Raw genomic sequence first — 15,693 nt, 5'->3', positions numbered from 1 at the left:
GTGTTTGTGTGTGTGTGCGTGGGGATAGTGTGTTTGTGTGTGGGGGTGATATTGTGTTTGTTTGCGTGCATGGGGATAGTGTGCTTGTGTGTGTGAGGGGGGGATAGTGTGTTTGTGCATGTGTGCGTGGGGATAGTGTGTTTGTGTGTGTGGGGGGATAGTGTGTTTGTGTGTGTGTGCGTGGGGATAGTGTGTTTGTGTGTGTGTGGGGGATAGTGTGTTTGTGTGTGTGGGGGGATAGTGTGTTTGTGTGTGTGTGGGGGGATAGTGTGTTTGTGTGTGTGTGCGGGGGATAGTGTGTTTGTGTGTGTGTGGGGGGGATAGTGTGTTTGTGTGTGTGTGGGGGATAGTGTGTTTGTGTGTGTGGGGGGATAGTGTGTTTGTGTGTGTGTGGGGGGATAGTGTGTTTGTGTGTGTGTGGGGGGGATAGTGTGTTTGTGTGTGTGTGGGGGATAGTGTGTTTGTGTGTGTGGGGGGATAGTGTGTTTGTGTGTGTGTGGGGGGGATAGTGTGTTTGTGTGTGTGTGGGGGATAGTGTGTTTGTGTGTGTGGGGGGATAGTGTGTTTGTGTGTGTGTGGGGGGATAGTGTGTTTGTGTGTGTGTGCGGGGGATAGTGTGTTTGTGCATGTGTGCGTGGGGATAGTGTGTTTGTGTGTGTGGGGGGATAGTGTGTTTGTGTGTGTGTGGGGGGATAGTGTGTTTGTGTGTGTGTGGGGGGATAGTGTGTTTGTGTGTGTGCGCGTGGGGATAGTGTGTGTGTGCGGGGGGGGATAGTGTGTTTTTGTGTGTGTGCATGGGGATAGTGTGTTTGTGTGTGGGGGGGATAGTGTGTTTGTGTGTGTGGGGGGGGGAGTGTGTTTGTGTGTGTGTGAGGGGAAGTGTGTTTATGTGTGTGTGGGGGGATAGTGTGTTTGTGTGTGTGGTCGGGGGGGATAGTGTGTTTGTGTGTGTGGTCGGGGGGGATAGTGTGTTTGTGTGTGTGTGGACAGGGGAATAGTGTGTTTGTGTGTGTGGGAGAGGATTGTGTGTTTGTGTTTGTGTGTGGGCATGGGGATAGTGTGTTTGTGTGTGTGGTCGGGGGGGATAGTGTGTTTGTGTGTGTGTGGGGGAGGATAGTGTGTTTGTGTGTGTGTGGACGGGGGGATAGTGTGTTTGTGTGTGTGGGAGAGGATTGTGTGTTTGTGTTTGTGTGTGGGCATGGGGATAGTGTGTTTGTGTGTGTGTGTGGGTGGGGGGATAGTGTTTTTGTGTGTGGGGGGATAGTGTGTTTGTGTGTGTGGGGGGTAGTGTGTTTGTGTGTGTGTGAGGTGGGGCTAGTGTGTTTGTGTGTGTGTGGGGCTAGTGTGTTTGTGTGTGTGTGCGGCTAGTTTGTTTGTGTGTGTGGTGGGGGCTAGTGTGTTTTTGTGTGTGTGTGTGTGTGTGTGTGTGTGTGGTGGGGCTAGTGTGTTTGTGTGTGTGCGGGGCTAGTGTGTTTGTGCATGTGTGGGGATAGTGTGTTTGTGTGTGGGGGGTGGCATAGTGTGTTTGTGTGTGTGTGTGTGTGTGATGGGGCTAGTGTGTTTGTGTGTGTGCGGGGCTAGTGTGTTTGTGTGTGTGGGGATAGTGTGTTTGTGTGTGTGTGTGTGTGATGGGGCTAGTGTGTTTGTGTGTGTGCGGGGCTAGTGTGTTTGTGTGTGTGGGGATAGTGTGTTTGTGTGTGTGGGGGTATAGTGTGTTTGTGTGTGTCTGGGGGGGGCTAGTGTTTTTGTGTGTGTGGGGGGATAGTGTGTTTGTGTGTGGGGGGTGTGGCTAGTGTGTTTGTGTGTGTGTGTGGGGCTAGTGTGTTTGTGTGTGTGTGGGGGGGATAGTGTGTTTGTGTGTGTGTGGGGGGGGCTAGTGTGTTTGTGTGTGGGGATAGTGTGTTTGTGTGTGTGTGTGGGGGGTATAGTGTGTTGTGTGTGGGGGGATGGGGCTAGTGTGTTTGTGTGTGTGTGCGTGGGGATAGTGTGTTTGTGTGTGTGTGTGGGGGGTATAGTGTGTTGTGTGTGGGGGGATGGGGCTAGTGTGTTTGTGTGTGTATGTGTGTGGGGATAGTGTGTTTGTGTGTGTGTGTGGGGGGAATAGTGTGTTTGTGTGTGTGTGTGTATATGTGTGGGGCTAGTGTGTTTGTGTGTGAAGTGGATGGTATGTGTGTGCATCCTAGTGTGACAAAGAGAATGTCAGCTTCTGTGTGAGCATGTGTGTGTCGGGGCACGGGGAGGAAGCAGGGACAGGAGAGAGAAAGCATGGAGATGGGGAATAGGAGATGAGGAGTGATCAATCCTTGGATGAGAATAGAACAGAGTATGAGCCTCAAGGGAAGCCATCAACTGTAATACGGAGGCTACCATTTTGTTGACTGTAATAAACGAAAGTCCAGGGTTGCTTTCATGTATTAGGGGACAGGACACAGGTATCACAGGAGGCAATGTCATCAAACCTGTTAATGACAGCAGACAGGTCGAAAAGACAGAGGAACTAAAATTAAAGCATTCTTATCAACATGTAAAGAGGTGAGACAAATATGACTGGCCAATTTCATACCCTTGCACTCAATAAAATGTTCTTCATTTTTTACACTAATTAAGTTTCAAGCTTTTTTCAAAGGAAACTTACCACCGTCATAGAATGAGATTGCTTTCAATTTTCTGTCAGCTTCAAGGACTTTATCCACATCGGCCTTCACGAGGGCAAGAGCGTACGCAGTGATGGCAGTGGTGTGAGGCTGGGTAATATTCGGCAGCTTGCTGTGCAAAAAGCTAACGGCACTTTCAATGCTTCTTTCCTGGGGGTGGAAACAGACAGTTGAGAACATGAACAAATTTTGAAAGCTTTCTCAGATTTTATTCTCAGAAGGGAACATCCATTCATCATTAGTCAGAACTAAACTGAATAGCAGCTTGATTCATTTTAAACTGGCTACAACACTAATTTCCAAAATTTCAAAAACACAATACCCTGTTTATCAAAAGTGCCTGCATGTTTCATGTGAACTCATGTATTTCCAATTCCTGCCAGGCTCGTCCCTCAACTTCAAGACATAGCTTACCAAACATTTATTCACCATGACCTCTCTTTCTCTTTTATTTTAACTCTCTCTCTCTCTCTCTCTCTCTCTCTCTTTCCCTGACTGATCCTTTTTGATCTCTGTAATTCTCTCTATCCCTACTCTGAGCTATCTGTGCTCATATACTCCTGGCTTCTCGCAGTATTGCTTTCATCTCCCTGTGCTGAATGTCTGTTATTTTTTCCAAAACCATATTGCATGCCTCAATGACTACCGCCTGGTGGCTCTGACATCCGTATTTATAATTATGAAGTGCTTTGAGAGGTTAGTCATGGCTCTCATCACATTGCCATATAACCCTGATCCATTTCAATTTACCTACCAGTGCAAAAGGTCCACAGTGGACACCATCTCCCATGCTTTACGCTCATCCCTGGAACACCTAGACACAAGGATATCTACACCACCTCCTACTTACTGACCACAGATCCATCTTCAGCAAGATAATTCCAAACAAACTCATCTTACAACTCTGCTCCCCTTCTGTAACTGGATTCTTGACGTGCTGACCAATAGACTGCAGTCAGTACAGAGAGATGACAACATCTCTTCCATGGTAATTTGCAATGCTGGTGCCCACAATGGACAACAGATGAAAGAAAACATTTTTATAGAATCCCTACCTTGTGGAAACGGCCATTAAGCCCAACAAATCCACACCGACCCTCCGAAGAGTATCTCACCCAGACCCATTCCCCTACCTATTACTCTACGTTAGCCCTGACTAATACATCTAACCTAGACATCCCTGAACACTATGGACAATTTAGCATGGCCAATTCATCCAACATGCACATCTTTGGATTGTGGGAGGAAACAGGAGCAGTCGAAGGAAACCCACGCGGACACAGGGAGAATGTGCAAACTCCACACAGACAGTCACCCAAGACTGGAATCGCTGTGAGGCAGCAGCATTAACCACTGAGCCACCATGGGAGATTGAGACATGAGAAAATTGATACATTGATGGCATGTTCTTTCTTGGGGGTTGCTTAGCTCAGCTGGCTGGATGGCTGCCTTGTGATGCAGATTGACAGCAACAGCATGGGTTCAATTCCCAAACTGGCTGCTGTTACCATGAAGCTCTTGCATTCCGAACCTCTCCCCTTATATGAAGCGGGGTAACTGTCAGGATCAACCACCACCAATCGTCTCTCTCCAATGACAGAGCAGCTGTTTGATTCTCTCAGGCTATGGTGACTTCGGAAATGTAGAAAATACATGCAGGAGTAAGCCCTTTGCAGGCCTCAAGCCTGCAAAACCATTCAATATGTTCATGGCTGATCAGTTCACAACTGTCCGACTGAAGAGGTTCTTCTACACATCACTCCTGAATGGCTTACCCCTCATTCTTAGATTGTGACCCCTAGTTCTGAACTTCCTTAACATTGGGAATATTCTTTTCGTATTTAGGTACTCCCATCAGGATTTCATATTTTTCTATGAGATCCCTTCTCATTCTTCTAACTTCTACGAATACAAACGCAGTCGATCTACTCTCTCCTCATATGTCAGCCCTGCCATCCTGGGAATCAGTGGTGGGGGAGACATTTGCAGGACTCAATAACAAGAATGTCATTTTTCAGATGAGCATAACAAAATGGCTCACAATACTCAAGGTGTGGCCCTAACATGGCCTTGTATAACTACAGTAAGACATCTTTACTCTGATCTTCAAATCCTCTGGCTATGAAGGCCAACCATGCCATTATCTATCCTCACTGACTACTACCCCTGCATGTCAACCTTGAGCCAGGTCTCATTGAGGAAACCCATGCAGACACAGGGAGAATGTGCAAACTCCACACAGACAGTCACCCGAGGCTAGAATTGAACCTGTGACCCAGGTGCTATGAGGCAGCAGTGCTAACCACTGAGCCATCGTAATAATTGACCCCAGTATTTCCCCACCACTGATGTCATGCTAACTGGCCTATAATTCCCCATTTTCTCTCTCCTTCCATTTTTTCAAGAGTGGAGTTACATTAGCTAGCCTCCAGTCCATTGGAACCCTTCCTGACTCTGGAAAATGCAGGAAAATGATCACCAATGCATCTGCTATTGCTAGGGCATCTTCTGAGATGTAGAATATTAGACCCTCGGCACTTATTGGGTTTAATCTGATTTTAATTGGATTTTTTAAGCGATCAGTCAGATCAGTTGGCTGGTTTCTGTTATAGAATAATGCAACCATCATGCGTTGAATTCCTGCACCCACTGAGGTAACTTTCCTTCACAGCCTCTCCCCTCCCCTGAGGTGTGGTGAAGCTCATGTTAAACCACAGCCAGTCAACACTATCTACACCCTATGTTTGAACTTTGTCAGTCTCTTCCCTTGAGGGCTGTAGTAAATGTATTAGGCCGAGTAAAGGTCACTTCAAAGACATGAGGGAGGAGCTAGTAAGAGCGGAGTGGAAGGGGGGCCCTCGCTGGCAAGATGGCGGAGCAGCAATGGCAGTAGTTTCTGAAAGGCAGCAGAAATTCAGCCCAAGGAAAAAGGGACATACTACAGCTGACCATGGCTGACAAGGGAAGTCAGAGGCAGGATAACAACACAAGAAAAAGCATACACTGTACTGAAGATTAGTGGGAAGCTACAGGATTAGGAAGCCTTTAAAAACAGCAAAGAATCATTAAAACCAATGGGGCAGTTGAGGGGAGGGAGGCAGGTGTGTGTGTGTGTGTGGGGGGGGGTGGGGGGTGGGGTGGTTCGTGGAATGAAACATTAGAGTAAGCTAGCGAGTAATATAAATGATGTGGAGGTACCGATGTTGGACTGGGGTGGACGAAGTTAAAAATCAATATTAGAGTGGTGCTGGAAAAGCACAGCAAGTCAGGTAGCATCCCAGGAACAGGAAAATCGACATTTTGGGTAAAAGCCCTTCATCACACACGTTAAAAATCACATAACACAAGGTTATGGTGCTCCAAAGCTTAGACTATAACCTGCTGTTGAATGAGTTTTAAATTTGAGCTATTATAAAAGGAGATTGCAAGGATTTATTTTGGTTTGAATAAGTAAAAGGGAAGAGAGAGGCAAAGGTGGACATTGAATTGCCAAAAATGAGGCTGGAGAAGTTGTAATAGGGGCAAAGGAATGGCAGAAGAACTTTGCATTAGTTTTAACAGTGCAAGGCACCAGCAGCCACCAGAACTTCAAGGAGCAGATGTGAGGGCACTGGCCCATCATCTAGAAGGTGCACAGGAAGCAGAATAGTCTGAAGGAGGATAAATAACTCATAACAGACATATCACACCCAGAGTTCTGAAGGAGATAGATGGGGAGATTGCCGAGGCATTGGTGGTGATCTTTCAGGAATCAGAGAAAAAATGGCTCATGTAACACACCTATTTAAGAAGGGTTGATTAGATTCCCTACAGTGTGGAAACAGGCCCTTCGGCCCAACAAGTCCACACCAACCCTCCGAAGCGTAACCCACCCAGACCTATTCCCCTACCCTATATTTACCCCGACTAACGCATCTAACCTACACATCCCTGAACACTATGGGCAATTTAGCATGGCCAGTTCACTACCCAGCACATCTTTGGACTGTGGGAGGAAACCGGAACACCCGGAGGAAACCCACGCTGACACGGGGAGAATGTGCAAACTCCACGCAGACGGTCACTGAGGCTGGAATTGAATTTGGGACCCTGGTGCTGTGAGGCAGCAGTGCTAACCACTGAGCCACCGTGCCGCCCAGGCATAAGACAGGAAATTATACACTAGTTAGCCTGATCTTAGTCATTGGTGAAATTTTAGAGATAATTATTTTCGATGAGAATACAGAGTACTTGGAATGGCATGGTAAAATAGATCTGACTCAGCTTCGTCAAAGGATGCTCATATCTGACCAATCAGTTTGAATTCTTTAAGGAGAGAATAAGCCAGTTAGACAAAGGACAGTCAGTGGACGTGACCTGTTTAGATTTCCAGAAGCCCTTTGATGTCATATCGCACAAGAGGCTGCCACGATTAGAGGCCATGAAGTTTGGGACAGAGCATGAGGATTGCTTTGGAGAAAGGTTTAGCATTTGCATAGAGGATTGGCAGATTCGGACAGGGCAGAGGGAAAGGATAAAGAGATCTTTTTCAGAATGGCAGCCAGTGATTAGCGGAGTTCCGCATTGGACAGTACTGGGATTGTAAGTATTCACTTTATTCTTTTACAATGTGGGTGGTGAAACTAAAGGCATTATTGCTGCATTTGCAGATGACACAATGATAGGTGGGGGGACAGTAGTGCTGAAGAAGCAGGAAAGCTGCAGAAGGATTTGGACAGGCTAGGTTAGTGGGCAAAGAAGCGGCAGATGGAATGCAATGTCGGAATTGTGAGGAAATGCACTTTTATAGAGAAAATGGAGGCATATTTTCTAAATGGAGAAAGGCTTCAGCAATCTGATGCTCAAAGGGACTTGAGAGGACTTGTTCATGACTCGTTTAAGTTTAAAATAGAGGGTCATCTGTGAGTTAGGAAGGCAAATGCAAATTCATTTCAAGAGGGTAATTGATTGAGTGGGTCAATGAGCTAAAAATGGTATTGCATTTTGTTACAACAAACAAGGAGAAGGTTTACACAATTCATGGTAAGGTCTAGGATAGTGCTGTAGAACAGAGGGTTCTCGGGGTCCAGGTACATAATTGTTTGAAGTTTGTGTCACATATAGACAGGGTGATCAAAAGGCATTTGACGTGCTTGCCTTCAATGGTTAGTCCTTTTAGTATTGGAGTTGAGAAGTATAGTTGAGATTGTACAGGACATTGTGAGGTCTTGTCTAGAGTACTGCATCCAGTTATGGCCTCCCTATTACAGGAAGGATATTATTTAGCTGGACTGGATTCAGAAAGGATTTAGTAGGATGTTGTTAGGTACAGAAAGTTTGAGTTATAAAGAAAGGCTAGGTAGCTGTGGCTTTCGATTATACAAATATCTCAGTAAGGAATATCTGCAAAGCTAGTGGTTTTCACATCATGGGAGTGAGATCTTCAACAAGCCATCAATTTCAACTTAAATTTAGCTCAAATATTTTACACAAAGTTGAAAGGGAACAAGATATGAAGTGCAGGGCGAGTGACAGGAAAGTGATAAACATTCTTTTATTTACATCAGAGTCTTTTGGAATTGCCCAAAGGAATACATAAGTATGCAAGTGAAAATGCATTCTTGAAAAGTAAATTAATCTGACCTAATAAAATTATTCAACACAAACAAACAAAACACGGAAATGTGGTTTGCTGGAAATCAGAAACAAAAACAGAAATCAGTGGGAAATTCAACTGGTCTGACAGCATCTGTGGAGTCATAGAGTCATGGAGTTCGACAAAACTGTAACAGGCCCTTTGGTTCAAACTGGTCCTTGACATCCAAAATGTCCACCATCTGCTCTTCATGTCAACGTAGATAAACACATGTTTTTCGTTTATGTTATGTTCTATCTCCCATTCGCTAGCCTAATCATCAACCCTTTCCAAATCATGTTGAAAAGGAAAAGAAATTCCTTGGAACATTTATTCATCCCTGGCTTTGAATCATCTCCAAAACAGAATATATTACATTTTGTCCCCATGTTTACATCATCGGCATATGCTGTGAACAGTTGCATCCCAACTACGGTTCCTCAGGTACATGATGAGTCATAATCTGACAATGATGCAGATACACCTATGCAAGTAACCCACGAAGGCTGGCATCCCGTCACCAAATCACCTTTTATCTATATTTGCGTAGTACATGACACTGACACAGCTAGCCCAGAGCTGGCTCCTGGAGTGAGCAGAACTATGGACTCTCCTGTTTATATCTGTCAGCCAGGACACCCTTATTGGAGCTGTTAATCTGTTCCAATCAGGGAACTCTTATTCTATGAGGTCCACCTCGCTGACCTTGTTCCAGTGACTACACCTCCTCTTTGTTTGCTGACTGCTACCCAACTCTTCACCCAGACCACAGCATTTTCCATTAAACTATTCGTCTTTGTTAACCAACCACCTGTGTGGGGCATTATCAAAAACATTCTGAGGATTCAAATATAAAATGTCCGTTGATCTCTCCCCCATATTAAATATTTTGTCGGCGACCAGCATACAATAAATTACATTAAGTTTTCAAAGATGATTTTCCATTGACATATTGATGCTGTTCTCTACTCAGCATTTTTTTAAAAATCCTATTGTTAATTTAACATGTTTTATGATGGACTCATGCATTTTCCGTACTACTGATGTATAGCTGATGTTTGTGTAGCTCATTTTCGCCTTCTTTCTCCTTTTCCTTATCTTAAATAGTTTGATGGGCCTTCTTCCAATTTTAACCTCCAGGAATCCAGAATCTATGAAATTTTGTTAAATAAATACAAATTCATCAAAAATCTGGAGTCAGATCTGCTAATGCTGTGGAATGCAGAATATCAGGTACTGGGACCATGTTAGCTTTCAGTACCATTAATTTCTCCAGTGCAAATTTGTTACTAATACAAATGTCATTCTAGTCCTCATTCTCCCACCTACTCTGATCTCTAATCCTAGGAGATTTACTGTATCTTCCGAGTGAAAAACAGACACAAACAAAACTTTCTCTATCATTTCTCTACTTTCCAATATAATTTCTGCTCATTTTGCTTCCAATTGCTCTTTATTTATCGTTGGCAATTTTTCCCCATAGTGCTTTTTGTCAAAGTGGTCTTACTACACAACTCTGTTTCTTTTTCAGTTTCTTAACCCTGATTTGTTGTATTGTAAAGATAATCTAATCCTTATACTTACTATAATTTCTGGCCACTGTAATTGTATTAATATGTTATAATCCCTTGTTTCTTTTGTCAGCCATGGTTGATTTTTTTTAGAGTTTTAGTACACTGAACAAAATGCACTCTATTTGTCAGCCATGCAATGGTTATTGTTAATGCTACAGATTTTCAGTGTTGCATTTTTGTGTATTTTCCAAAGCAACTTGGAAACACCATTATTTTCACATCTCATCAGCTGAAAGTTATTTCTGTAGTTGCCAATTGTTGTAAAGTGAGATAAAGAGAAGTAAAAGAAGGTGCATTCTTACCACTCGTGAAATCTCTGCAATATTATTCTGTTGGAAAGCCGCCAAGGAATGATGCAATGCTATTGCCACAAACGCTGTGAGGGAAACATCCTTTTCAGTTCCACTGACTCCACCCTAAGGAAGAGAAACTCATATGATACATCTAGTGACTTAATTAAAACATACTCTGTTCCAATCCTTTCTCTTTATTGAACCAATATGAGCCAGTAGTTTTGTTCAGGCTTGCAAACTCTTGGAGTTATTGGCCTGTACAAACTCCTGAATTAACCTCAATCAACTGATGGAAGCACAGATCAATTTTACGAAAACTGCCTTCTTTTCCGCCAATTTGCACAGGGAATTGTGGGATGTAGAAGAAGGACAGTGTTATTATCCTGTGAGTGAGGACAGCATCACCATCAACTTGTTAACTTGCATATATATACAATATTTATATGTAATAACATCAGTAATGCATATAATATGAGTAATAACATCAACTAATCAATAATGTGCACTAAAAACAACATGCAAATATTGTTGGAAATTTAAATATTTATTACAGAGTTTGAAGGATTGTATTCAATGATACTATCAAAATCCAATGAGGATATGAAAGTATCTTTTGAAGTGTACATTCGTGAGCATGTTGTAACAGGCACCTGGAAACACTGCATTACAAATATTTAGAACTAGACTGTCATTTCAGACATCACATCAAAAAAGATCATGGAAGTTGTCATGTACACATAGAGGAATTGAAGAGAATCTGGCAGGAAATCATGTCAAAAGGTCTTTAATTCATCTCCAGTTAGTTTGTCCAAGTCACTGATTGCTAGCAAGAAGTCAAGCATTTAGGTCATGCATAAGAAAGCACATATAAGGATCTGTACTTCTTTGGAGTGTGAGAGGAAACCAGAGCACCCAGCAGAAACCCACGCTGACACAGAGAGAACACATAAACTGCACATAAACAGTCGCCTGAGGCTAGAATTGAAATCGGGTCCGAATGAAGTGAGGCAGCAATGCTAACCACTGAGCCAGCATGCTGCCCAGAAGTGGTTTTGTAAGCTATACTGCATTTCTATTTATAGACGGGATAAAATAGATCCAATCCTATATGTCCTATCAATCTAACAGATTGTTGTCATGATGTTCACAATCATGAACGATCTTGGACAAGTCAATAAAGAAAAATTAAAATGGTTCCAAAGCCTGAATGGCTGATGAGGAGCAATTAAGATGAATAGTGCAACAAAAAAAGTGCCATACTTCATGCAGCCATTGCTAACACTTGGAAATTTACAGCCCCGTCAAGTCACCAATAGAGATTTGGAGCAGTTTGAAGATTCATTCCAGTTTATGATGGAATGAGACTCCAAAGGTCACACGTCGTCCTTCAATACCACATTAAAACAGTGACTACATCAACCTGTATTTATGGATCTGACTGGAAATCTACACAACAGGAATAAACAAAGAAAAGATCTTAGGTAATCTGAGAAAAAATAAATATGCACACAATACCTGTGGGAAGCAATTATTTTGTAGTGCATATAAGCCTATAAGGAATCTCGTTTTGGAGACTATATTCAATTTCACTACAGTTCATGCCAATCAAAATCAGCTTTTCTGGACAGATAACTACATTTCCCTCAAAATGAACTTTGATTGATCAGAATATTTTAAGTAAGAACTAAGTCGAGAGTGAGCTGACGGCATTATTGGGGTGGAGAAGGTACGCACACTGCTGGCAGTTTTGAGACCATTGAATGTGCAAGGACACATAAGAGTGTAACAGCCAACAATTGTATAGCAATACCAAAAAGGAGAAACAAAGTGCACTCAGTGAAACATTAACAAATGAAGTAGAAGCAGCGTATATGGGCAGGACCTGTATGTCTCTGGTTATCACTGGATGGGGATCTTCAAATGCTCCAGATATTTTTTGTTCATGGATGAGATAGGCCACAGATTCCTGGATGAATTTGTCATTGACAACAATTTGTGCTCGTGCCATTGAGAGTATTTTTACAACAAACGCAGTCAACCTGAAAAGAAACAAAACTGTAATGTGCACCCGTTGGAACACTCAAATTACAATGGCACATTCTTAATTTGATACATGTCATTTTTAGTGGCCTTATCCAAAACTTTAGAAATTCAGTTTCAGCACACCAACTTCCTTGGCTCAATTTGAGATGCACCTTGTCATTTATTTCCTTGACCAGTCTTCTATTAAACTCTCATGAGAGAATCCCTACAGTGTGGTAGCAGGCCATTTGGCCCATCGAGTCCACACTGACCCTCCAAACATTATCCCATCCCATCCCTGTAACCCTGCATTTCCCATAGTTAATCCACCTATACTGCATATCCCTAGACACTACGGATAATCCGTCTAACCTGCACATATTTCAACTATACAGGAAACCGGAGCATCCAGAAGAAAGCCTGCAGGCATGGGGAGAATATGCAAACTCCACACAGACAGTCATCCGAGGGTCGAATTGAACCAAATCCCTAACATTGTGAGGCAGCAGTGCCAAACAATGTGCCACCATGCCACCTTTAGGCAGTCTAGGTCATATTTTGTCCCATGAAGCTCCATATGACTGGGCATTCTAATAAGCAAAGATGCAATCTTAGTTTAATTAATTGTGTTTTTTTCCTGAATAAACATTCTAACAATTATCAAACAATCTACTTTAATTGAAATAAAACGTTGGCTTGTCCTGTGCTTTTTAATTACACCAAAGTGTGAATTATAACAAACTCTACCCTTAATATTATCCTCCAATGATTTATCACTTCTCAAAAGTATTATAATGAAAATCTGAGTGAAAACAGATGTAGATTAAGATGAGATGAGAACATGTAGGTGAACGCAGTATGACACACGCACCATGTGCTGCTCGGATGAGTTTTCCAGGCTCCATAGGACCCATCGTCTTTCTTATATCCCAAAATCCTATTATACCCTGGAAAGGAATATAGCATGGTTGTTACAAACCAAGAAAAAAAAATTATATCGCAATTACCTCAATTTAATATAAACAAGATGCAATTTGATGCAATAGCATCTCATTTGTGGAATAAGATTATTTGCACAGATGTGATGGAAATCATCTCTGTCAGAATGATGCCTGAACTAAAGGATTTCAATAATGAGGGTACTGACACAACCTGTGCTTATTTTCCTTTGAGGGTAGGAAATGTAGAGTCAATATGATCAAGGTGTTCAACTTTAAGTGGCTGTTTTAAGCTCAAGTCTGCACAGGTTTGCTTCATCTGATCACTGTGAAGCTATGCTTCCCAGAACAGCCATCAGGGATTTCAAACAAACTCAGCCTTTCCTCAAACAGACTATGCAGGTAACATTTCAGCCGAAGTTTTCATGATTGTATCAGATTTTCTGTTAGGCAAAAGTGAGGACTGCAGATGCTGGAGATCAGAGGCCAGATTAGAGTGGTGCTGGAAAAGCACAGCAGGTCAGGCAGCATCTGAGGAGCAGGAGGGTGCTGCCTGACCTGCTATGCTTTTCCAGCATCACTCTAATCTAGATGCTCAGATTTTCTGTCATCAAGTCTGATCAGAGAGGTAAAATAAAATGAAATTTTAAAATCTATTGATGTATTTTAATCCAGTTATGAAGAAACATTAAACTTGAAACACTTCACAACAATACAGCTTTGATGAACATTTAGACTTACATTCTCTTCACACTCACTAAGTTTGAAGACCTAATGTGACAGAGGACTTCAAAGTTAATTGTTGTATAATTTAACAATAATGTATTTTTATTCTTATAGGTGTTATATAAAACTAAGTAAACGATAATACAGATTTTAAGATAGCGTCGTTTCTGTGATGAGAACATATGATAAAATGCATATTGTTGTTGTGCTGTTACAATGGCTCCAAGAGATGTTTTATGTCCTTGTTTATTTAATAAGAAAGGTTGAAAGCAGAGATACTGATTGGCCTGCTTCAAAACCCACAAAGTAAACAGAATGTGAGGCTTTTGGGTTTTTCCCCCCTATGTTTGGAACAATAGAAGCAGCCTGAATGGGTGGGGTTAAGCTCCTACAAAGCCAGGATCTTTATTTTTAGTTTTTCAGCTGCAGTTGCTGGGATAATGAAGCTGGATTTGGAAACTGCAGCACATCTTTCCTTGCTATTCTCTCTCCCAGAGTTTTTTCTTGATGTTTTCCTCCATGGACTGGAGAATTGCCTGTGAGACTATCTTTTTACTGAATTCCACCTTTTACCAAAGATGTGTCCTTAGGATGTTACTATTATGGAACAATTCATTAATTAATAGTAGTTACTATATTGATTGATTTGTTAAGTGCTTCGATTTACAGTTACAGTTAAGTCAATTTTTTTATTCTTACTTTGTATTTTAATACTGTAAAAGAAATCTGACATTCATGCTGGTATTAATCTAACTCCCTGCTAACAATGCAGACTTCCAGAAATTTCCAAATCAGGAGTTCCAGACCCGGAATACTGTTGCAATTCAAGTCACCATGCCACAGGAAGCATACTGTGAAACTTGAAAAGGTTCAGAAAAGGTCTACAAGGATGTTGCCAAAATTAGAGTTTGAGCTACAGGGAGAGGCTGGTGCATTTTCTCTGGAGCGTTGGAGGCTGAAGGGTGACCTTATGGAGATTTATAAACTCATGAGGGGCATAGATAGGCTAAATAGACAAGGTCTTTTCCCTGAGGCAGAGGAATCCAAAAAACTGGAGTGCATGAGTTTAGGAAGTGAGCAGAAAGATTTAAAAGGGTCCGAAGGGCAACTTGCTCTTGCAGAGGGTGGTGCGTGTATGGAATGAGTTGCCAGAGGAAGTGGTGGAAGTTGGTACAAGTCCAACATTTAAAAGGCTTCTGGATGGGCATATGAACAGGAAGGGTTTATAGGGATATGGGCCAAATGCTGAAAAATGGGACGAGAATTATTTAGGATATCTGGTAGGCAGGGACGAGTTGGACTGAAGGGTCTGTTTCCATGCTGTACATCTCTATGAATCTATAACTGTCAGCTGAAAAAGGATGTAGAAACATTCTGAAAATTCAGTTTGGACATTCCCTTTCTTCAGTCAATTGAAACAACAAATGTGATTTAATGTACCCAGAGATGGATGCATCACAAGAGGCTACTTGAGTACAATGCAAATGCCATCTCTTTGCAAAAGCAGTTAAAATTGTTCCAATTACATGAGCAAAGTAAACTCAATTCATGTTAGATCTTGATGATTGAGTTCACTGACAAATCAAATGCAGGACTTTCTATCAAGCATTGCCTCATAAATGGTTTGAATGCTTCTCTTACAGAATAACTTAAGGTTCATACAACATAAATACAACATAAATACAATTCAAACTGTAGTCAAGGTCAATTTGCACAGTGAGCATCAAGTCGAATGGGAGTTACCTCCGGAAATAGAGAAGCAAACATGCACAGCTAAATACTTTCTTGCTGAATGGATAGAATAGAAGCAATAAGGGATGAATTTAATTAAAAAGGTTTGTTGCTGGATTCCATGTTAAGCTAAAGGAAATA

At 42.1% G+C, this 15,693-nt stretch overlaps 1 protein-coding gene across 1 annotated transcript in view; it reads right to left on the bottom strand.

The window, feature by feature from the left end:
* The window catches only part of LOC122541279 (complement C4-like), a 327,363-nt gene that overhangs the window by 188,251 nt on the left and 123,419 nt on the right, over window positions 1-15,693 (bottom strand). The window contains exons 25-28 of the mRNA XM_087979764.1: window positions 13,029-13,104; window positions 12,018-12,174; window positions 10,145-10,258; window positions 2,636-2,804 (exon numbers count right to left, since the gene is read on the bottom strand). Of these exons, the coding sequence (XP_087835890.1) occupies window positions 2,636-2,804; window positions 10,145-10,258; window positions 12,018-12,174; window positions 13,029-13,104 (516 nt within the window). The remainder of the gene's footprint in view (window positions 1-2,635; window positions 2,805-10,144; window positions 10,259-12,017; window positions 12,175-13,028; window positions 13,105-15,693) is intronic.

Source organism: Chiloscyllium plagiosum, unplaced genomic scaffold (genome assembly GCF_037043375.1).
Source record: "Chiloscyllium plagiosum isolate Xiang-an unplaced genomic scaffold, Cpla_swu_hap1 HiC_scaffold_35, whole genome shotgun sequence".
NCBI classification, from domain to species: domain Eukaryota; kingdom Metazoa; phylum Chordata; class Chondrichthyes; order Orectolobiformes; family Hemiscylliidae; genus Chiloscyllium; species Chiloscyllium plagiosum.
The sequence above is the reverse complement of the archived record's forward strand: the minus strand, read 5'-3'. Positions and strand labels throughout refer to the sequence as shown.